Below are 24,156 nucleotides of genomic sequence, written 5' to 3' on the forward strand. Positions count from 1 at the left end.
GGAGCATTGAAGGGCCGGAATAAGTGAAACAAAACTTATCCTACTACTGCCCCCTGTCAATTATAATCAGAACTTTTACATCTGCTTCGACTTTCTGGAGGTAATTACAATTTTTCCCCGCTCCGTTCTACTCTCCCTCTTTTCTCTTTGTCGCCTGTTGGAATCCACTCTGCAGCTTAGAGTTCCTCGCCATGAGTTCTCTGCTAATATCACTGATACGCTGCGTTGCGAGTCGTATACCGAGTCGCGCGCTGTAACTATGGCTTGCTGCGTATTGTAGCGCCATTCAAGGTGGGTTTTCGTTCACCTCGGAGACAAATAGTATCCGCCGCTGTCCGCCACCAACTTCTCCTAATAGGTTTATAAAAATACGACAAAGGGGGCGGGTGGAGAAGCTCGCAATGGTGAACGCTCACAATAGTTGGTTAGCATCTGGCAATCTAGTATATTCATTCGAGTGAACGTGAAAAATAATACTAACGCGTGAGGATAGAAATGACCACCAGATTAGGACAAAGGAGTTCTGAACAAATTAAGGGAACGAATGATTACAATCGCAACGCGCATGCCAAGCAGGTTTCTAGATGCGTCACTTTGTTTCCTTCCCTCTCGTTTATTCTGCGCTGTAACGTTAGCGATGCGTCCGCTCGCGTGGGCTCTGACGTCTACGGCTGGCATTTCGTTTCGCGCTTCCCGGGGCTGCGCACCTTCACGGTGGGCTTTTCCTCGCTTCTGTCGATTTCTTCTAATTACGACAAGCTTGAGCCCTCGCTCGAACCCTTCCTTCCTTCCGTCCTTCCTTCCCTCATTTTCTAAGCGCAGTCTCTGCCGAACGCCTTGACGCGTCAATAATTGATTTTCACGAAGCTACCCAGGCGATAATTGATTTCGCACCCCTAGCCCCCTCCCTCCCGGCCCTCTTCGTCCCCCCCCTCCCCCCCTTCCACCTTCCTAAACAAACTTGATTCGTTGTTCGCATATCCGCGCGGGTGGCTTCCTCTCCGGTCACCGGGACGAGGGCGCTGTCGCCACGGCGCGCCCGTCGACGCAGCCCCGAGACCTGGCTTCCTCTGACAGTTATCGACCTACGCCTCGGCGACGCGCGCCGCAATATGCGCGCCCTCGCTACGAAATACGCCACCCTCTCCCGTCAACTCGTTCTCGACGCCTGGCGACGACGTTTTTTTTTTCCTTCTTCTTCTTATCTTTGCTCCCACCAGCTTACGCGCTCCTATCTCTTTCCTATACTTCTTTCATCCGCCCCTTCGGAACCCTTCGACGCACCGCGGCTTTCCATAACCGCCGTTTCTGAATATGCCATCCCCTCCCCTCGGTCTCCACCCCCGTTACTTCCTTGCTGCCCCCGCTTCTCTCTCTCTCTCTTCCTCTGTTCTCCTCTCTCGCTTTTGTCTGCCTTTATTTCCGCTCCATCTCACTGTTTTATACTTGCCCGATCATTGGCAAGCGATTCGGCGCTTGTTCGACGCTGCCACGTGCGAAGCAATTTACCCTTGCTGCTAACCGCTGCTCGGGCGCGTGCGGTGGCGACGGCATGTGTCCGCGTCACCCTTTGCCTCGGCAGGACAAGGCGCAAGCAAGGACTGCGCGGCCGCTTTCTTTTCTTGTTCGGTCCGCGAAGCTGAATCGGGGCCCGCGTGCATAGTCGTTCAAACGAAGCGCGAGCCAGTTCTTTTTCTCCGCCATGGAAGGTTTTCAAAACTTCTCAGTTTTCTGTTCCGGCATTTTTTTTTTTTTTGCTTTTACACCGGCAGAAGCAAAACTCGAGAGATGAAGGGACGGAGAATTTTTTTTCAACGGTAAGGAATGACTAAGCCATGGATACACGTACCAGGTTGATAATCTTTGGGAAATATTTTACACATTGAAAAAGAATAGGAGTTGTAAAAAACTTCCTAGGTCACTTGAGGAACCTACGTGCGAGTAATCATTGATATTCTGTTTCTATTCCATTCAAATTCTGTTCTAGTTCTATTCCATTCTTTTGTAGTTGGTGCACTTGTAGGTACCACTTCTGACGATTACTGCTCAATATTTCGTATTATGCGATAGCGTTAGGATCCCTCAGCAGAAAACCCGGCGTCGTCGGCGGCGTGAGTGAAAAATTCGAATTGGGCAGCTAGCGTGTCAGCGTGGCGGAACTGATTGGTGCTGTGGCGCCGCCTTGCGGAGGCCTCCAGAACTAAGTAACGTCGCGGACATGGCGTGCGATATGCGGCCTGTGCCGCTGAATGTTGGTCTGCGAAGTGATATGCAAAGAGAATTCCGAGCCGCTGAAAGAAGCCATTAATGCTATCGCATTCACTCCCTCAGGCAGAGCTTAATTGTCTGCCGAGTTTCTCTCCCCCTCCCCTCACCCCCTCCTACGATGACGTCACACCGTTTCACCCAATCGCGAGCTTTGTAACGCTGCCCCTGTTTGGACTGCACCGAGTTTTCGTTTCGAAAAGCCATCTAATGCCTTACATTAATAACCACGTCGACTGAAAAAAGAATCTGCAGAAAATCACTCCTTGCTGTTGTTGTTGTTTTTTTTCTTCCACGTTCGGCATTTATTTTAAGCAGGTTGCTCCTTCAAATAAATAGGCGAATTCACTTTTCCATTCCTATTGCTGCCGTCCTAGCTGCTGAAAGACAAAAACGCTTGAAAATTTGCACAATACTCTGAAGCTCTGACCGCGCAGCAGAGTTTGTTCATATATTTTAAGGCGAAAGCCTTCAATGCCTCATACTGTCGTAACCAAGACGTGTTAGCAAATGTGTCCGCGTTTCGGATGCATGCCTTATATGGGCATACGCCAATCAATAGCCAATCGATACTTAATCGGGTGCAATCGAAAGACTAATTGGTAATAGTTAAAAAGTGGCATGTGGGACTGTGCACTGCGCCTGTACTACCTTAACTAACAATAATTAATCCGTACTAGTTAAGGTCACGTTAACTACCACTAACCATACATTAACTATTATCGCGAAATGTGCAAGTCATGCTTAACTATCATCAACCATCATTAATAGTGAGACGTTTCTAGACGTTTCATAGACATTGTGTCGAACGTTCTAGAGAGTTCCATCACTTGACAGGGGAGTGACAGGACATGATGGATGGCATTAGAACTATGATAAAGACCAATTAGTCTAATTAACCTTTCTAGCCAGACCCCATAAATAAATAAAACCAAGTAGGAAATTGGTCGAGTTGGGGAATCGAACCAGGGTCTCCGGAGTGGGAGACGAGCACGCTAACCACTACTCCATACCAGCTCGATGGTTTGGAATGAACAGAGGCGCGTCTGGCTAATAGTCTTCGTTCACTCCAGTCTTCCTCCCTTCCCTTACGGCGAGGTTCAGGTGTCCACCGAGATATGCGAGAGAGATACATTTCCTTTCCTCAAAAGCCAATTTACCGTCGAGCAAGGCGTAGAGCCGAATGGGTGATGTTTTTCTGTGGACTCCCTGGCAGCGTTGCAAGAAGCTGTCGCGTTCTACTCTTAGAGGCGAAGCTTAACATTTTAACCACACATCAGTGACACAAGCAGCAACACTGCGCCTAAGGCTTTCGCCTCACCGCACTTTAGGTCAACAAAGTGCCACCCTGAATTTTTGTATTCTTCGTTTTCGTTGGTTTCCTCTAAGACCATTGTGGAGCAGGGAAGGGAATTCAGTTCAAATTCAGTCAATTTTAATCTGCGCTGATAATTTAATGGAATGTTGTGATGCATTCGTCTGCGTGTATTTAACCGTCACCACTTGTTATTTATGGCAGAGAGCTAAGATAGTAGGTTAAGTCCGCTAATAATTCGCCTTTCTGAAGCAACATTTCGGCTTTGAGCGAAAATCACTATGCAGGGGTTCATTCTCATAACCGCGTGACATGTCTGACCGTTTCGGGTTTCCTCCCACAGGGCTCGCGGAAAAATTTTCTTCCACAACTTAGAGAGCCGCTGCATTTCAAGGTTGCGTGCCCTTCAGCTCCTTAAGACGAATAAAAAATACGCTCTCGAGAATTCACCGAGTTCAGCGGCGCGTGTGGGAGTATAGAGTTTGGGCACGCTTTCCCTTCTGTGACGCGGTACCGTCTAGCCTTAATCTCCCTGCCTCCTATAGCCTGCTAACCTGCTGCATGAGCACTGCGGACCGCTGAGGTGCGCCTGACATAACTGCTCCCTTCGTCGCTTCCAGCGACCCCCCATCCCTTCCTAAACTCTTCCGCTGAAGGTTATTTCCCCAGGGAGCTCCGAGGGCAGCCTCTGACGCCGCGCGAACGTGACGTTTGAAGCGCGGATGCGGCTTGCGCCGCCCGCAACCGCGGCACGCCTTCCACTCACAAAGAATTGTTAACTCGGCTGTAACGTGGGCGGTTGTACCCAAGAATACTTTTATGGATGTAGCGGGTACAGTGCAGGGCGCTCGTTCCGTGGCGTGATCGGGGAATGGCGTGCGAACGAGTCCTGTCCGCTGTCCCACATGGCGTGAGCGAGCCGGCGTGGCGTGTCCTGCGGTGTCCACGCCAGTGGAGGCGTCATCGGCGCCGCGGCCACAGCGAGCGTGGTAGTATTTGTTTCTCGGCCTAGTGCGCTGCGTGCGGGCGCTGCGGGCCGAGGACACGGGGGACAACAGGGCCGCTTCCTTCTACGAGGGCGTTGACAGATTTCTCGGGGTGTTGCCGTGCAATTCCTACTGCCCGTGCTTCCACCAACCAAAGTGGCGTCCAGCACGCCACCGAGGGTTAACCGTCGCTTTCATTTCGATGCCCCGCATGTTTGCATCCACTGGTCCCGAGAGAGGCGCTGCGGACTACAGCACTTCAACAATTAAGCAGCTTCGTGCACTCCAGCGGTGAATGGCATCGCTCCCAGTGGTTCGCTTGTTTGTTTCGTTTTTTTTTGTTTTTTTTTATTCGAAGCACGCTCGCAACTGAAATCCACCACAGAGTAAGAGTTGTAAATAAAACTTTCCCGCGCATCGCTTTTGTGCTGTAGAATTATTTCTGCGTGAAAACTTACGGTCTCTGCTTTAATTTTTACTTATTTACTTAAATACGCTTGAAAGTGAATTTTGGCCTCGCCAGCTGACACCGCCTACTTTATTCACCTTTCTTTAAAGCGCGCCACAGATCCTGATGCGAAAAGCTGCGGACGAATGGTGAGAGTGCGCGATTGCTCTTTGGCCCCGGAGCACCGCTAAATCTTGTGTCAACTGCCAACGTGCTGTTATGTAATACTGATCCAACGTTAACGTCCTGTTGAGGTCTCCAGGAAGTTAGCGAAGGATCTGAATAAGCTCCAATAAAGGAACAAGAGCCAGGCTGAATAACACTTTAAAAAAAATATTGCGGCATAGCGAGCACTTCTGAGAGAATGATATCCTCAAAAAAGCTGGCCCAAAAAGCTGGTCAACACTGGCATACTATGAATGAGCGCGGAGATGTGACAAACTGCTCGCGATTCGGGTCTCCTAATCCATTTGCTCCGAAAGGAAGAGCGCTAATATGCGCACCAGCACACTCACAGGTCGTCGCTTGTAAGAACGGCGAAGCAAGAAAGTGTTTTCATTGGTCTACGAGCATGAAACAGACGCTTCCTTGCCAGGAATCGCCCTAGTCGGCCGGGCCGTGTGCATATCCTTTCGAAGAGAGCGCAAGTTTAAGGAAATGATTTTTTCGATTTCAGAATTAAAAGTACTATGACGACCAGCGTGAAAACATTCTTCAAATCAACGAAAACGGCTCAGCGTTTGCAAGCCTGCCAGCGTTTGCAAACCACACAGGATGCGCTCCGAAATACGCAACATTCGGTTAACTAGAGTTCAACCCTGCGGGCTCGTGCATACACGGCAAAGTAGCATGCTCCAGAAGAGAAACCTGTTCATGGCGTTCTACGGCCCGCACGTAAAGAGCTTCGCGCGTTACATTTTTGTGCAAAGCGCCCAGAAGGAAGTCCGAGTAACGGTGGCTGCGGAAAACGGCGACTTACGGCCGATTTTTGTAAAGGTACTTTTCCCAACTCATTATTTTGCTTTTTTGCCATTGGAAAGCCTGGCCTTTAATACCGGAGCCGGTGAGTTACAGCTCTTACAAGCTATCAGTCGAAATGTCATAGGTGAGTTCAAATTGTGAAAGGGGCAAAAAAAAATTTAACTTGCTGACTGGAAACGTTCATCGGAGGTCAGGATGGCACAAAACAACGCTTCTTATTACCGTTCAGCCCTCTTATAGGTACGGGTCATTGAGGTGAGAATGAAAAGAATGATTTTATATATATATATATATATATATATATATATATATATATATATATATATATATATATATATATATATATATATATATATATATATATATATATATATATATATATATATATATATATATATATATACACACACAACGTCGAGTCAAATAAGTTTACTCTAACGAAGCGTATACTTCGCCATGTACTCTTTTAAGCACGCACACACACACATGTGTGTATATATAACGCCTTTGTTTCGCGAGAAATCTTTGTCAGTACACTACTTCCGTTAAGGATCTTTCCACAGTTTTCAACTCTGGATATGCCGTTAGCAAGCGCAAATTGAAGAAAGCGCACGCAGGTGAAGTGCCTTTGCTTACCTTGATACAAAAAATGAGTGATACAGGAAACGTGGCGATGATGATGAGTATCGAGATTGTTGTGAGTATGTAGGCACAGATGTCGAGCCCTTCAGACACGGTGGCTGCGAAGAGAGAAAAGAAGAGCATCATTCAGTAAAGGAACAGCGTCGCTTCTCTTTGACGAATGCAGTCACCATTATTCTAAACGCCAAGTTTGCTCCGTGTGGGAACGTGAGCATATGCCGTGAATGACCAGATAGGCTTCCCAGCCACAGCTTTGGTGCAGAAGCGCCAGCGATTATTATCAAGCTTGAAAATACAGTGGTTTCACGGCAACCCAACCTGTGGTAACTTTTATCTAAGTTTAATTTGACCTGTTTCAAATCTCTTCCAGGTACGATCTAATACCAATCGGCCTGAATGCATTTATTTTTGTTTAGAGTGTGTGTGCGGGCAAAGTTTCAAAAGCAGCTCGGCACACATATTTATAATGTGCTCGAAAAACAAGCTGCGTTCAAGTGTGAACCTTTAAGCACACTAGTTTTACGGAAAAGGAGCAACCTTATCCGTGTAGTCATGACAGATATTTGTTAAGCCTCATGTGGGGCAACTTTAGGCCCCAGCCACTCGATCAACAAATTCAGCCTCATTGCGTCCTTTCCTTTCAAGTGTTTTTTTTTTTTTGGTTAACCTCAGAGAACTCATCTCAGTGGGTATACCATAGGAGTGCCTCATTGAACGAGGAACTTACAAACATACGCAAAGCCGAATCAGGTGGGAAAGAAATTAGTAGGTACAATCAACAGGAAATGAAATGCGAACATGACAACTGCGCAACGAACAGCACACTAGAAGCTCTTAGCCAGGAGAAGCTCAATACTAACTCAGGTTATTTTAACTTCGAAGGCGCGAAGACTCTTCTTTAAAAGTGTTAATCAGTCTAGCTTGCATTTCCTTTCCAAGAGCTAATATAGCGGTGTTTTTTTGCTGACATCTCAGTTTCCATGTTCGTGCTTCATTCGCTGCTGATGGCACATTCAAATGCTGCATCACAGAAGCCCGCTATGAAGCGCCGTTAGGGCTAAAAACGAGCTTGTGAAGGGCAGGCACATTCGCATCTTCTGAGTGGTCAATTTATGTTGAAACTTTGTAATTTTCTCCGGTCATATATCATCCCTCTTTGAATAATTTGAATAAAACATTCCGGCCTGAGGAGGTTGAATTAGCTCGAGTCGACGGCATATCATTCGGTGACTTCCACTCGCAAATGACATTTTCGTTACGCTGAAGCCTTCCTGCGATTTTCAGTCTTTGCTAATGTAATCAGGGCACAGGATCAGGCACAGGAATAACTTCCAAGGGAAATTTTCATACCTCGAATCGACCACAAAGAAGAAATAGAACACTGCATCTGGGAAATCAAGACAACCACTTTGAATTTTACAGACGTCACCCAGTTCCAGCACACCAGTGTACCTTCCTTTATTTTTAGTACTTACATAGACGCCAGGGCTTCGTAGAATAATTCACTGCTGTGAACAACAAGCAGCAAGCATCGTGCCGGACAAAATAAAATTGGCAGGAATCTTCCGGAAGAAATCCTGTCATAGTGAGCATAAAGTAACTTAAAAGAACGGAGAAGCACTGTGGACTAAAATTCAATGTCAGCCCGGCTAGTCACTCTGCTGGTGAAAGAGTTCTGTACTTTACTCCAAAACTTATTTGGCGTTTTGCCTTGGTAAGGTGTCAACCCAGTGCAAAATTTTGCATGTAGGCTTTTCCGCAGATCTCACTTAAATCAAACAAGATGGCTGACAACGCGCTTTGAGCAGCCACAACCCGCGAGCGCATGTTGTTTTTTTTGTTCTTGTTATCGTTTTTTTTCTTTTTTTTCCTCTCCCGAACTGCGCTTCCGACTTACCTTCCACACCTGTGGCGTTCCTCAAAGGCGTCACAACGTTTCAAGTGAGAGCTAACGCCATGTTAATTTGGTCAACTCCGACATCAGGAAAAGCCCACTCGCGGAATTTCGCATGATTCAAGGCCGCAGCAGGCCTTCGACGTGAGGTAGACAGAACGCAATTTACCACGCGGATTAAAAATTCCCTCCACCAGTGATAACCCTGGTAAAAGCATAGCCTTTGTGCATATTTCTTCTCTTCAGCGTTTGATTTACTGTAGGTTGCCCATGTCGTGCTTTTACGCCTCTTACTTTATATGATACGGAGCTACCTTATGGAGTTAAAACGCACTAAGACGAAAATAACTTCATAATGACAAAAAAAATTTCCCCACAGTTTTCGTCTTAATACGGTGTAGTGGGCGATTACTGCAGTTTTAGGAAAGCGGCCCCTGCATAAGTGCATGTAGAGCAACAAATAAGCGGTCCCCTTGCTCTTATATAAGCTTGTTTTGCGATGGTTATGCGCCATGTTAATGCCGCTGTCACCCTTCATTCTCGTACAAGAAGCGCGAATGCATTGGACAGCTGCCCACCTCGTTAGCATTTTCTAGAAACTGCAGCCGCAACTCTCACGCACAGGACATGGACGGAAAACTTTTCGCCGCCCCTTTTGCCTGGAAACTCTGGGAGGAGAAACTTTCTACAACACGGACGGAAGAGAACACGCGCGCACCACTGCGTGGAAAAAGCACGCAGCTATAGGAGAGGCAGGTTGTTTGCGCTCTGTTTTTCTGCACGCGCGCTCGTTTCCTCGTGGAACGCATTGACCCGCTAGGAGAAACTAATTCGCTGCCAAGTCGAGTAGTAGACGATACTCGGTCTGGGCTGGCTTCTCCCCTCGAGGTTTGCTAGCGGATGAGGGGCCAACTCGGTAAACAAGCGCAGCGAAAACGGGGCCAACACTTTGAGGCCCCGTGCACGCAGGAAGCGGGATCCCGGACCGCAAGAGTTTGCCGCGCAAGAAGGGCGTGGAGGATGTGGAGGGGGGGGGACGAGCTTCGCTCTGTCTTGACCCGGCGGCGCCTAACCCCCCGCGCTGTTTCTTCCCTGTTTGCTTTGTTTTCCAGCGGACTCCTTCCGCTGTCGGGCGTAGTGCCACCATCTTCGACAAGGGCAACCTTTGCGTTCCGGGCCGGTGGGCGCGCTGGAGGGCCTCGCGCTGCCACCTAATGAACCGACCAGTACTGCCTTCGAAATGAGCTGCGAGAAGCCTCAGGTCCCCGCCCATTCTGTCTTGCCGCAGCCTCCTCTCCCACACGTCCCGCGGTGTCCGCGTTAGCCTAAGGGCGGCCGCGCCTGTTCCTGGGGCCCCCGAAGAGCCGCTGGAGGGGAAAAAAACGAGGAAGGTAAAGAAAGGAGCCGCAAACAGGCCGGACCAACGGGAAGAAAAAAGGCGCACTAGGGCACAGCGGCGGAATTCCGAGGCCCGTTCCCAATCCCGCATCGAGTGTCGTGGCATGTAGGGATAGCCGTTTCTCGCCGACTGTCCCGCGGCAGCAGCAGCAGCCAGCGGCGAGATCGACTGATTGGTGCCCATTACGGACGGTGGCAGCCGAGCTCGCTCCTCGTACGGCCAGGCCCTTCTTCCGACGTCTCCGGCCGCATTTGGCGGAAAGCAAGGGGGAACGTGGTACAAGCGCGCCCGATGGGAGCGACCGAGGCGGCCGCCACCGCGTCTAAAGAGCACGAGGCCCCGAGCAAACGTGCGACGCGCGCTGCCTCGGCCGAGTGCCGCGGCTGCTTCCCGAGAGCAGGGAGAGCCCCGAAATTAACTCTGCCCGCTCGGCGCGCGCGATATTTCCCCCTTGCGCGCATTCCTCGTACCTTTCTTCTCTCCTTTCTGTTCTTTCCCATCCTTCCGTTGTGTTGGGGCGGCAGTGGTGCTGAGCTAAATGAGGACGTGCACCCATCGCCGCGGTTGGGAAGTATTCGCTCGCCTCCGTTCTCGGCAGAGGCGCAACGCGGCAGATACGTTCCACGGGGCTGTGTGTCTGGGTAATTGGGTTTCCATGGGAGTGCGGCACACCGCTCGCCGATTAAGGAGGCCGCTATGATAATTGCGACTATTTAAGGACGAAAGGGGCGATGGAAGTGGGGAGGTGCGAAATATTTGAAATACGCAGGGCCTTCAGTTCCTATGCCAGTCTTCACTCGATGCCAGTCTGGTCGAAGGCTTTAACGCATCAGTTTTCCACAGTCGCTTCTTTTTTTACTTGTTAGTTAAGCAGGCTGCCAGTGGGCAATCTGGAGCCGGCACAGACTTCCTTCTTCATGAAACACTTACAAGGACAAAGAAACGAAGCGATTAAAACGGTTCTAAAGTAAAGACTTAAAGCAAGCTAGTGATGGCTGTACACCAGCGAAGAAGAGATAGATGTTTACTACGAGTCCAGCGCCAGTCAACTCGAGTGACTGAAATGAGAAGAAAACACTGAAAACTCCAATTTTTCTCTCTCAACTTTCGTTGTCGACGTGCACGAAAATTCTAGCTGAAGCAAGCGGGAAAAAGAAAACCTTGGCCGGCAAAGAAAGGAGACCGCGGCAGAGAAGTGAGAGCCTTTGAAAGCAACCAAGGTGTGTGCTCCCCTGGCCGGCGAAGTCCATCTGAAGGCGCGACTCGAATGACGGCGTTCGCCTCGCCGCGGGGTTTCCATCGACGTGACGCCACTGCCAAGGCGCGGGGCTCCCGCGGGGGCCGCGGCAGCCGACGCAAGCGGCCAGTCCTATCGTGTCCTTGTCGCGGTGACGCGGACGCGGCTGCCGCTATAAATCAGTTGGCCTGATCGATTGATCGGCTCTGCCGGGCGATTCTTCACGGCCGCGGCGGACGCCGCGCTCTGACGATAAGGCGCCATGCCCTTCCCCCTTCTTACCGCACACCACGCCTTATCTGCCCCCTCCCCGCACTTCTGGCTCAGCTGTCCGCACACAGCCCATTGAATATTCCTCCGCCCCAGATGTATGCGCTCTATAAAGCTTTGCATACTTCCGGATGGAGAGGACTCACTATGGTCGCTAAAGGACGCAAAAGAAGCGAAAAGTCTGAAAAGATAGATGAAGGACTCGGCCTCTAGCAGCCTAGTCATGACGTGGAAGAAAGGGATGCGGGACCTATGATTATTCGATTTGGTTATCAAGCGTTCAGTTTAAAGATACGCATTAATTACGTTGAGATTGCCTCCTATACATGTATCAATGTCAAACAAGATATGCAACTGCTTATTTTCTGTCAAAACAGACTCAGTTTCTATGGTGAAGCTAAGTACAGCTCTTGAGCCACTGTAAGCTGGCGGCGAGCCTACAACCTTCGTGGCCCTCCGTCCGGAAATATTGGCCGGGGTGAATGAAAATTGCAAGAATGAAAGCAGAGTAACGGACACGTCAGAAACAGGGCAAGCAAATTATTTGTTAATTAGAAGCTGCCATATTATCCTCCTCCTCCTCTTTTAACTTACATGAAGAGATAACTTTTTTCGCTTTTTTATTTCTAGGCAAGCATCCAAAGAAAGGTCATCGCCAGAAACTCGACGCCCGCTACCCGCATCCTCTGCTGTGTTGGCGTACGGCCTCTGTGTGGCTCTTCAGGAGCCCGTCTTCGAATGAATGCGTCTACGTTCAGAAACTCAGTTTATCGTCCTGATCGCAGCCTGCAATCTTCAATCTCTACAAGTCACTCATATGCTGCGTAGAGGTTATTCAACTGTTTCGGAGTGGAGCCCAGTGGCGTTCTATTCCTCGTTTGGTTTTACATTATTTATTGTTAACTCACGCCAGAAACTCCGTGCGTAATAAAACAGCGGCTTTGGCGGCGTAATGTTACAAAAAACTAGTCCCCGAGATAACTCGCGGTGACTCGTAAAAAGAAAACGTGTACTGTACTCGGTCGTCAAGAATCCCAGCACAAGAAATACGCATTCGCGGCAATGACAACAAGGAAAAATAAACAATTACAAATGAATCGCCTTGCGGGAAAAAAAAACAAAAACATACACACAACCACTTAGAGCAACGCTCATTTAGACGCCTATTGGCATTCGCCTCCTCGCCGGTTCGGTGTCGCGCTTTTACCCTGCGTCGCCGCCCTCTCCTTACTTTTCCTCGGACTAGCTTGGACGCTCTGTAGGCGCGCAGGGCTGCTTCAAAGAGCAAGAAAAAGAGAGACGAACAAAAAGGAACAAATGAAAAAGAAAAGAATCAACGCAACCCTTTCCTCTCCGCAGCTCGGCGGGCGAGGGTCGCGGAAGCCGGCCGTTCTCGGTGTCAATGAAATTTTCTTGCTTTCCGCTCTCGCAGCGGCGGCCGGAGGACATCTTCATTCATCCTAAACTTGGACCACTGGCCCGGTCGGAACTCCTAATTACATCCTGACCGTCAGAACACGAACGAGCCGGATGACTAATGGGATCCTATCAGAATGGCTGTTCGGAGGCGGTGCTTCTCAGTTTACGCCCGGCGTGCTCCGACGACGGGCCCGGCTGGGGCGCTGCGCGACTGCGTGAGGCCCAGAGAGTACACGCTGTACGCCCATCCCTCAAACGGAGCCACGGCAACTGCGGCGATCGACGACGTCGCTGCGACGCGTTCGTCAGAAATATATATCGGCCGCGACGGGGTTATATAGCGCCCCTCCGCTCTTCCGTGATTGGCCAGCGAAGACGCAGCGACGTGACAAGCAGAGCAAGTTGGTCGCATTGCTTTTCACTGCTTTCATTGTACTTTGGTCGCCACGAGGACAACCGATATGTCCACAGATAACTGCAGTTCGAAATGATCGGCGTTAATAAACGCGGAGCAACATCAGTATCTGTCCTTTGCCGCACCACGCTTTGGATGTAAGCTGGAACGCCTCGGTGGAAAGGGATGAAATACCATCGTTCAACAATAATGTACGAGTTGACCCGCAAAACAGGAAGGCAGTGTGACTCATTTCCTTTGTGCTTTCCCGGTTCAAGAACTACTCGTACTCGCACTCTAAGCTTTTTGTTTTCTGCCTACATGGAAACATTGTGATCGTTTTTAACTGATATTAACACGCCAGTGGCGTTTTGTTATCGGGAATCGTTACAGGCAAATTGCTTTAAAACCCGATATTCCGCCCAAAGAAGTAGACTACTGCTGTGTTCCTTCTGATGAGGTCATTGAATAGAGTGCGGAGGATATGTTCCGGAGACTAACGCCATAGACTACCTCGGGTATTTGTTTCTATTCAGAGCACAACTATCGCGTAGATCGCGTCCCTTTTCGCTAATATGTCGCAATCGCCAACCCACATATCTTAGACTTAGCGACGGAAGAACGGCTCCTCTCCGCTATCGGATCATCCGCACGCTTTTGCTCGCAGACGCGCCTGGTTTAAATCATGCGCTGTTGCTATCGGGGAGCGGCTGCAGGAGAGAGCACATCGTCGTAACTGAGCCTGTGGCGTTCTTAAACAAACGAAAGTTTCCGGACAGCCCTAGGAAAGGACGCTTACCTCCGAGTAGCAATATGACTGGTGATTCAAACAAAATTAATGTTATAGCCAACAGCTGTTTATTCATTTATTTGCGTTTTTGGTTCCTCTTCTTTTTCGCTGCGTCCTTGTAGGTCGCGGTTGGCGCAGGAGTATTACAAATCGTAGCATTGGATGCTGGTCTAACCTCCCCCCCCCCCCCCCCCCCCCCCCCGGGGTCTTCCATGACCGTTCTTTAGCTGCGCCCCGGAGGTGGCGGCAAAACTTCCGTTCAGCAGCGGCGCGTTCCCATTTGTGCGGCGCGCTGTTTGCTCGGTGGCGACGTGATGGATGGCCGGCGCAACCCCTCGGCCTCTGGCTGGCACGCACGGTAGCCGCCGGCGGCGAGGTTTCGCATCCCCGTTGTCATGCTCCCTTCTTCCGGCCTCCTGAGGATGGATTAAGCGGGCCGGGCGTCAACCGTGTATGCCGACACAAGTGGCGCGGCCGCGCTGATTGATTTCGCTTTAGCAGACTCGAAACGGCGCTCGTTTGGACGCCCGCGGTTATTTATGTACGCCGCTGGGCCGATTGTTCCTTGTTTCGAGCCGCCTGCGCCGAAAAACTCGTTCGCCCGCCAAAAACGAGCTCGCTTGGTTTCTTCAGAAGTCAAAAAAAAAAAATAATTTTGTTCCTTTCCTGGAAGGCCGATGCGGAGAAGTACAAGAAAGGGGATTGGAAAAAAATCGGAAAGCGCAGCGGGCCGCACAAGTTCGCGGGCAACGTGAGGCAGGAAAAGCTATACAGTTCGTTGCAACTGGAACATGCCGTCCAGAATAAAAGGGAGCAACCGGTGCTTCCCTGCGCGACCAACCCGGCGCACATCTAATGCCCAACATTAGCTTCAAGGTCGTGAGAAAATTAAAATTTTTCCCGCCTCTCGTGTTCTGCTACACGTTTGCTACAGAAGCTTACATGCGAGTGCCATCAAGAAATGAGGGGAACTAGGCTATGTGACAATTTAGGCCTTGCGCGCCATCACACAGCACAGACAGATGTTTCGGTGAGACCAACGCGCACGCTTCCAAAATCAAGTAACATCGCACCCTGCATCATGCCTTTACAGACTTCGTACTGTGGTCAGCTTGCTTTTGGTCTCCTTTGTACACGGCCGTTCTTTTTTAAAGGGAACAAGAGAGCACCATTTCAAACGCAATGTGCGGGAAGTGCTTGCTACATGGGTAGGCCGTCCGGTATAGGTTGCGGGAGCAGAGTCGCATACCAGTCACGTGGCCATGCCACGTGGTTTCATGACGCCATATACCCCTTCGACCAATCAGCGAATTTTATGACAGACAGCAACGGACTCCGCCGGGTTTTTTTTCTCCTATGAGGCTTTTAATGCTATGGTGTTAAAATCGCAGCGCTGTCTGTGCATTGGAGGCAGCCTGTAGCGGACACTTGAGCCTGCGGGCGCTCAGCGTTGCGAGGGCGTCATCATGGGAGGAAAGGCACATGCTTTGCTAAAGTAGTCTCTTGCAGCAGGACAAAATGTGCCCTCAATGTCTCATTCGACACACATATGAACACAGTAAACACTCTTTAGAAAAATCGAGGAATGCTGCATTCCTTACTCACCACTTTCCTCGATCTCTCACCGCGATCCATCACCGCAGGACGGGGGCTACGCATGTGTAACGTAGTGAAGCTTAAAACTACGCATGTTCAACCTCACCGGCATCCGCACTGGCAACGCTGCCTATCGAGCCCGTGCACTGAGGGCGCGCCTTCGGAGATAGCATGCAGTGTTCTTTAATCACACCTGGTGCGGAACAATACCCAAGAATCTGGGTATCACCTGCAGCCAGCCGTTGTAAGCGTCTATAGAGGTGCGCGCCGCTTGTAAGCTCTGGTGTGAACCATGAACGATGCATTTAAAAGCATTTGTGCTGCCCTGCAGGCGCAGTTCTTCGACAGCTGCATGCAGATGACTAGACCTTCTGCACAAATACATCTCTTTTTTTTTTAGCACTTAGCGTGACGGGTTTCCACACGCGTGGTTCGGTGTGGATAAATAAGCGAAAGGGGAGGGGTAAGAGGTGTTACGCACGCAGAAGTTCTGGCAGTACGGGCGCTTCGGCCGGTTTGCCCTGGTACTGCAGCGCCGACGGCCCCTGGGGCTCCAGTGGCGCCGGAGGCTGAGGTGGCGGGTGTTGCGGCGGCTGGTGCGGCGCCGCGGGGGCCTCTGTCCCGCCTGGAGGCGCGGCGAGAGAACCGCTCTCAGTGCACCGCGCTCTCAGCGGCAGCGGTGCAGTCTTCCTGTCCTCGTCACCCGAGTGGCTCATCGTCGACCGCTGGCACACGTCCTCGGTATGCCCGTGTGCGTTGAAAGTGTGCACGTGTGTGGAAGTGTAGCGATTTGTGTGGCCCATTCAGTGTGAGGGAATGATTCGTAGATAAAGAGTCTAAGAGTGCGGAAAGAGCAGTGGCAGCAGATGCAATGGAAACTTGTTGTGGAACAATTGATTTCAGAGCGTCTGCACGGCCCCAGCGAGCATTATGCATCGTATCTGATGACGAATGCTCTATACGCCAGTCCGAATACGGCGTCTTGTTAGGGTTATTGAAAAATTAAGAACGCAGGAAAGAAGGCTCATTCTTGCTGAGCACTAACATCCATAAGGTCGCAAACAAACGCTGTAGTGTACTTAAATGAAGCGTAGCCGCACCCGTCACAACTGTGAGGCATAAATGTTCATTAGAGCCCGCTAACGGCGAGCATCTGACACTGTAGAGGTGCGACCGAAAAAATTACGAAATTTTCTCGCGCGTTCCGTAGAGAAGACATGATGGATTCTTGAGTTCATAAGCGAGCGCACCAGTGGAGTCTGCTAACAAGTGTATGAAATGCTTCCTAATTTTCGCTACGTAAGGCATGAGAAAAATTTGATCGCCGAAGCGTGCTCCGTATTATTATGACCCAGACTGTAGATACATGTCACAGCTGAGAGAGCACGCTTTTAATCTGAGCCATTTTTTATGGACCAAGTGCCGCTTCTGCATTGCATGCGACGCGTCAGTTCCATAGTCGCGTCAAGAACAAAGCGGCGCATGCCCCTACAAAGGAAGACCTCCAGTTAGTTGTTCTCGACCGATTTTCATGATGTTGCTGTTAATCCCCTGTCACACTGGGTTAATCCGTCGTTAATCCGCTGTCACGCTAGTGTTATAGAAGGTTAAGGGCGGATTAACTGCGGCGTCATGACAAGTGGCCACTGGCTGGAGGGCCTTCTTTGAGGGGCATGTTCGGCTTCTTTCTAACTGGCCATTATTTAGCTTTCGCACACAAAGCCTCCGCCTAGATGAAAAAATAAGATGGGCAGGAAAACTCGTGATACAATGGGTGCCGTGCCTGCAAAAATATGCACATTCTCTGACGTCCTCTGACTGCCCACATATTGTATGAAAGCTATATTATTCTCTTTACGTCTGTACTAGCTCTTCAGCTTTTTCCAAGTTCACTTGAATAGCTATGGATAACCTTCGCGGCCACGTATCCGGTGTCCACCATAAGGGGCCAGTGTATGTGCTTTCAAAGACATGGGCATATTCTTTATCCATATTAAGGTGAGCTTACGCCTTGAGTTTTCGCCAGGTGAGCTGTTCAGGGCCGACGTGGATGAAAAATTTGGCGCGAAAGTCTCAGAACGTACTTCAGCATTAAAAATAGAAAGGAAAAAAGAAGAAGCGAACCATGTTCTGCTACCCTAACTTCGGGGAGCAAAGCTAGCACACGCCACCAAAGACAAGTGATGAGTAGAGCGGCGAAATTGCAGATAAGCCCGCGGATCACGCATATTCCCACCCCATCGCGAGCCTTCCCTCTCGACCTCGGTTCTTTTCGTTCTCTCCCCCTCCTGAGGCGCCCCTTTCTGTTGCTCTCTCTACGCCGGCCCATCTTAATGCGGGAACCGATTCACCGCTTACCACGTTTCGGCTTCACGCGAAGGCGGCGCCGGGGATAATACGTTTTGATTATGCCGCCATGTTTCGTCCGTCCCAGGATCTCCCCGCTGGCCGGGCCAAACCGCGGCTCATTTGTCTCGGTTAAAGCCCCGGCTCTGAGCGGCCGCTTTGCACATGCGGGGCACGCGCGCTTTCCAGCCCTGACACTCGGGCAGATTCATTTGCTTTTTCTCTCCCCACCCCCCTTTCTTTCTTCCTTTCTTTCTTACTTTCTTTCCTTCTTCCTTTCTTTCTTTCTTTCTTTCTTTCCTTCCTTCTTTCTTTCTTTCTTTCTTTCTCTCTTTCTTTCTCTCTTTCTTTCTTTCTTCCTTTCTTTCTTTCTTTCTTTCAGGTCCACTCGTCGGCACGCAGGCTACTTTTCGCGCGGGGCATGGCTGCCGGAATAAAATGAACAAACGAGTCAAATAGTAAAAAAAAAAAAATGAGGCAGGAAAGGTTTCATCTGCCCCAGTGCTAGAACTCGTTCTTCGTTTTCTTCAAGTACCCCCGTACATTACTCTAAATCTATTTGTGTCGGATGCTTCTCTTCTTTTGTTTCCTTCTCGCGTTTACTTGTGTTCGTTGCCGCATTGCGCTTCTCAAGAGGCGTTGCTCCACCGGCGTACCGTAGTTCCCATTTGCCCCTTTCGTAAGGATACACACAAGCCGCTCTCGCAAGGCTTTTCGAGTGCCTCTTTATTCGTTTCTTTCTTTCGTTCTGTGCTCGCACACACGAGGTAATGCTTGAAGTCCGAAAAAGCAATATAAATGGACTGGAAGATTGCTTTAAGGTAACCTTCCGCCCCCCCCCCCCCCCTCTACACACACAAAAAAAAAAGGTGAACAAAATAAAGGCACTGAGAATAAACGACACAAGTGATACCTGGTGTCACGTGCGGTTGCCTCACTCGAGAGAGGCTAGGTCTGGGGAGTATATGTATGGACATAATGGACGAGAGAGCGTTTATAAAGGAAAAAAAAAACAAATAAAGACGGAAATTTCAGCGATAATTTCGGGACTGAAGCGCACGTTTAGCCGCACGTGATGTGCCCACGCACACTAGGCTCAGTTTTATGGTGGCGTTGCTGCGCAGCGGCCGAAATTTAAACGCATTTTCCCCCCTGTACGCTCGAAGCCTGTATCGCATTATAAAAGCGCTATGCATGATTGTCAAGGCCTGTTGTTTCCACACAGCTTCTCTGCCGTCTATTCTCTTTCACAAGCAGTACTCGCCAGAGCTATTAGTTCATGTCTTGGGGCATGCGGATTCAACCATCCAAGCCGCATCAGTTCCTAAGCACAAGTCGCGAATGTAATGCAAACAACGTTAAATTCCGCGCTATCGAGAGGATGTTCAAGACGAAAACAGGTCGTCGAGAGCTCGCATCTGAACTGACGTTCAAAAGAAGGGAGAAAAGTCTGCAGACGCTGGTATACAAAGGCACAGTATAGGCTCGGAGACAGCGTACCTCCCCTTGTTTCCTTGTATGACACTTCGCAACGTTGCTGGGCTGTGCGCGCCTATAGCCTCCTTGTTCAGCTTATTTGTGACAACCCGAACAACGAACAGTCCCGAGGCAAACAAGGAATGACAGATCTAAGAAAACTCTCAGCCTCTGAAGCCTAAAGAAAAAATAAAATAAATAGCGGATTGAGCCATGGATTTTAAGCGGGCAGGACGGTACGAACTTTTATTTATTTTTTTTTGTCATCGAATTTCGCCAAGCGGACCTCAACCGACAGAAGACGAGGCTAACCGCGACAGAAGCCGCAAACATGGAAGCTGAAATCCCTTTTACAGCTCCTTTTCTTTTCAAGAACAAATCCACACGCTGCCACGCGCGCGCTCTAAAAGATAAGAAAAGCGATTCACACCTGCTGAGAAAAAACACGCAATCTTTGTTCATGTTTTTCTGGATCGTACCAGAGTTCGACGCAAAGCGAATCTAAACTGCGCGCGGGAGATTCGGGAGATATTGCCCACTTCGCAATGTGTGCAATTCTTCCGCATTTTAAACTTGAATGTTTCGCATAGCACATTGCGGGAATCGATATGAATCTTTTCCATCCCTGAAGAGACCTTTTTAAGCACTTTGCTTTTCTAGCCTTGTCCACTCTTTTTATAAGCACAAAGCAAAATGGTTGTCTTGCCCCCTCCAAAGTAAGAGAAATTTCTTTTTTCTTAACTGTACAACCTTCCTTCCACTAGCGACACCAATGTTCTTTCAGCGCAGAAACTACGCGATGCATCCCGCAGTCGTTCACAGAAAGCCGTTCGGCAGCATAGGCCCGAAACATCTAGTTCACCGCTGCCCATAACGTTCTCACCTCTACAAAAAGCTTTCTTGCCCTCTGACTAGGTCGTCAAAGTCTTCTTTTCCTTCCTGTTTGCCGCGGCCAAACTTCTCGTCCGAGCCGATGTTTGAGCATTTACGCAACCTAATACTCACCTAGCCAGCGCTAAATCAGTTTTTGTTTTTCATTTTTTCTAACCTTCCCATTTTAGAGCATCTTTCTTTTCTTCCCTACCTCCTCTCCTGTATAAACCTTACGACACCCTTTCCACCTCCCCCTCCCTTTCGTTCTTCTCACCTCTCGGTGCAAAGCCAGGCATCTTTCGCGCGCCAAGGACACCGAATCCCGCGCTACATGAATCTATGTATGCCGGAAGCCCGTTTCTGCGCGATTCTTTGAGCGGAACCCGGCCGAGTGTACGCGGGTCTGCCGGGAGGGCCGGTCAGGGCTTTATATATACCGTACACCCGGGAAATAACGTCACCGATCTCCGCGTTGCTCGGCCGCGCAGCACCTCCTCCTAGCTCTGCGCCGCATCGCGCCCCAAGCCGCGCAGCGAGGCGTCCCCAGCTGCCAGGTTTCGTTGTTTGTGCGAGGCTCCATTTTTGAGCGCGCGGACGGGATGAAGAAAAAAAAAAGGAAAACTAGGCGGAAAGCAAGGAACGGCCGGTCCACTTCCGCCCGGAGGGCGACTGAGGGATGGCGCTGTCAACAGGAGCGAGGCTTCTGCAGCGGCGGCGGCGGGTGGAAGCGCCCCTGGTCGACGCCCATTTCGATATTTCGCAGCCGAGAGGAGATCACGAAACTCATGGAGCACGTCGCGCCTCTCTTCCGCGCGCGTGGGGCCCGCGGGGCGCTCTGTCCGGCTGCGTCCGTTCGCCCGAGGCGCGCGATGCTCGTTCGTTTTTCCCATGGTTTTTCCCCGTCCAGTTCCTCCCACGCCGCGCGCACTCGCTGTCACCGCCTCCTCTCAACACCTTCACCCACTCCCTCCACTTCGCGCAAGAAATAACAAAATCCAGTAGCGGCGGCGGCAGCGGCAATTCGACACCTGGCAAAGAGTGCCTGCCATATATCTCCGATTCGACGCTGTTTGTTGCTGCTCGCTTGCCGCCGGCTCCATTACATTTTCTTTGTTTTGTTTCGCGGATACTGCGGCACGATTTCTTCTTCTTTCTTGTCCGCACTGCTTACGAGCGCGGCGGCGCCCGCTGGCTTCGTTTGGGCCGGCGCTGCCGCCTTGAGCGAGTAGGGGGATATCTGGCCGCTGGCTTTGCACCGCACTGCTGTTTCTCGAGGGGGGGGAGGCGGAGGCTGCTGGCGGCCGAGTAGTGTATGTTTGCGCCTCGGCGCGATTGTTTTTCTCGGCTGGATCCCGCTGATCCCTGCTTTACTCCTGGCCGCCCCTTCTCCTTTGGCTTTCGGCATCTCTGCCGAGTCGTCGTGCTCGCTTCGTTTCTGTCGCGGGAAGCCGAAGCTGGAACGAGCGGAAAGACGATCCGCACTATTGTGTTTCCCGACGCCCACTGAATCTCCCGAATTCGGAGGGAGCGGGGAGAGCTTCGCTCGGATCATACATTGTCCCGCGGGCGCGCCTGCGGGAGCTTTGTTTGTTGCCTCCCCTCGACTTCTCGGCACCTACTTTACGTGACCTTTGACACTTTGGCGCGATGGAAGGCAGGGAGGAAGGAGCAATACTGCGGAGGTGAGCGCTGCAAAGGTGGAGGCGGAGACCGGAGAAGCGAGGGACAATATTGCTAAATGTGTTGTTCTTTCTTTTTCTTTTGATCAGGAGGTCGCAAGTCACAGATCGAAAAAAAAGAAAGATAACACGTTGCACTGCTTTTGCTTCCTTTTTTTTTTTTTTTTTGAGGTGCTTGTAACAATTTTTCGAGCAAGAAAGTTCCCGAGCAAGCAGGCACTTTTATTTTCTGAATTAAACAGGACAGTCATGAGACCAGCATTTTCAGGAATCTCGCTGCTCCGAGCGTTCGAAACATGGGGCGTCAATCGACGCAAATTCATCAGTGCTTATAATTGTCATAGGTTATAGCGCCCGAACGAAACGCGCGTAGGTATCAGAGTGTAAATGAAGGACTTTATTCAGGTGCCATCAACGGTTATTCCACCACGAAACGCGAGAAGCATGATTTTTTTTTTAGTACGCATTATTCTTTGAATGTTTTTCAAGTTTTATGCACAAGCAAATATACATTTAGTTCTGGAGTTCGAACAAAGCAATTTCGTTCTGAATGCTGACGGCTCTACCTAGCAAGCTCAGAAAATTTGCAGAAGCGCTTCTTGTTCGCGTGGTTGCGCCTCACGGCTCTGAACATAAAAAATTACCGCCGGAATTCTGAATATTTGGCATATTCCATTCATTTCCTATCGTCGTGAGAACTAGTCCGTGCGAGCGCATGAAGCATTTTAAAAGTCACACTCTGCAAAGCGTACGAAGAGTAGGTCATCACAACCAGAGTCTTTGCGCACCACTTCGCCATACTGTTTAGTTTTTTTTTTTTTTCAATTAGAACTTAAAATATTTTTATTGAGTTACGCGGCGTTCTCTACTGACGGCCGAGAAATGGCGCTGGTCGCCATCTGTCGGAAAGCTGGACATGCATTTGCAGCGGTACACGCAAAGAACGCGGCGAGATGTGCAAGGAGGCAAGATAACTTGAGAAAAAGAAAACGAGAAGAAGAAAGGATGGCTTTAATTTTATAGAAATCAGCGTTCAAAAAAAAAAAAAAGGTCATGAAAGGAGAGTCGCAAGCTTAATTTTTACAAAGGTGAAGGTGGCACATAAGCAGCATGGGAATGAGCTTGTGTCGAGTGCCCTCACAAAGAAAATTTGCCATCAAAAATCAACACTCTCCTATATGCCCCAAAGGATTCCGCTCCGACCTCTCCCGCCCCATTGCCGACCAGGAGCAGTGTTTCTCCCTCAGTCTCGTCGCCATCCGATCCCACAAACTTCCCCAACCTTTCTTCCCCATCCTGGCATCTTTGGATGGCGTCCCTCTAACGGGACGACCAACTAGCCTCGGTGCGCCAAGCCACTGATATTCCGGGAGCTTGATATGCAACCTAAATGAAGTAGTTCCTCCTCGTCCTGCCACAGCAATAGAAAAAATGACAGCGTACTTACAAAAGTTACACTCGGAGCAGAGTGCCCTTGTATCCCAGCCCTGATAGGGTGTTTCTATTTGAGCCCTCGTTGTGTACACAAACAGCAGGTTAGGAACAGCGCGCCGCATAACCTTCGTGCCTTAGCAACCTTTCCTAAGCGACCACGCCTCGCATCTTCTAGAGTCGCAGAGTGCGGCAAACAAAAAAGGGAGCTCTCTGGAGCGTCTCACTCGTGGCGGACTCCTAACGAGGTCTGTTTGCGTTCCTGCGTGCAGCCGTGTAGCGGAGACTCGATGGCAGCCGCGCTTCTCTTTTGCCGGCGCGTTTAATGCGACGGCAAACATCGGTCCTTAACCTCATTAAGGGCTGCCTGATGGGCGCAGGAGCAGTGCTGCTGTCCGATGCCAGCGATGCGGCCGAGGCACGTGTGTCCACGTATCGAGCGACGAGCATATGGATTCTCCTTCCCCAAACACGGGCTCGCGCGACGGCGCCTGCGTACATGTTTAATAAATGAAGCCGACGAGCATGCATGCGCTGGAAAAAGCGCGCCATTATTAGCAGCGGTGACACTGGCGCGGAGGCGACGCCCAGGCGAAGGCCGCAGTGAAGACGCCGGCCGCAGCAGCGAAGGCCGCGATGGTGCCACCGGCAAGGACGGCGGCGGAGTCCGGCCCTGCCTCGATGGATGGCGAGAGGTCACGAATGGCTGTGGTCA

At 50.3% G+C, this 24,156-nt stretch overlaps 1 protein-coding gene across 3 annotated transcripts in view; it reads right to left on the reverse strand.

The window, feature by feature from the left end:
* The window catches only part of LOC149354199 (band 7 protein AGAP004871-like), a 700,472-nt gene that overhangs the window by 42,230 nt on the left and 634,086 nt on the right, over positions 1–24,156 (reverse strand). For 2 of the 3 annotated variants that reach the window (XM_089583163.1, XM_089583161.1), the window contains exon 2: positions 6,632–6,735. In XM_089583163.1, the coding sequence (XP_089439289.1) occupies positions 6,632–6,735 (104 nt within the window). Of the gene's footprint in view, positions 1–6,631; positions 6,736–16,117; positions 16,262–24,156 lie in introns of all 3 variants that reach the window. The other variant, XM_089583162.1, reaches the window with a different exon arrangement.

The sequence above is a fragment of the Amblyomma mixtum genome, chromosome 3 (assembly GCF_055824585.1).
Source record: "Amblyomma mixtum isolate Tamu chromosome 3, ASM5582458v1, whole genome shotgun sequence".
Lineage (NCBI taxonomy): Eukaryota > Metazoa > Arthropoda > Arachnida > Ixodida > Ixodidae > Amblyomma > Amblyomma mixtum.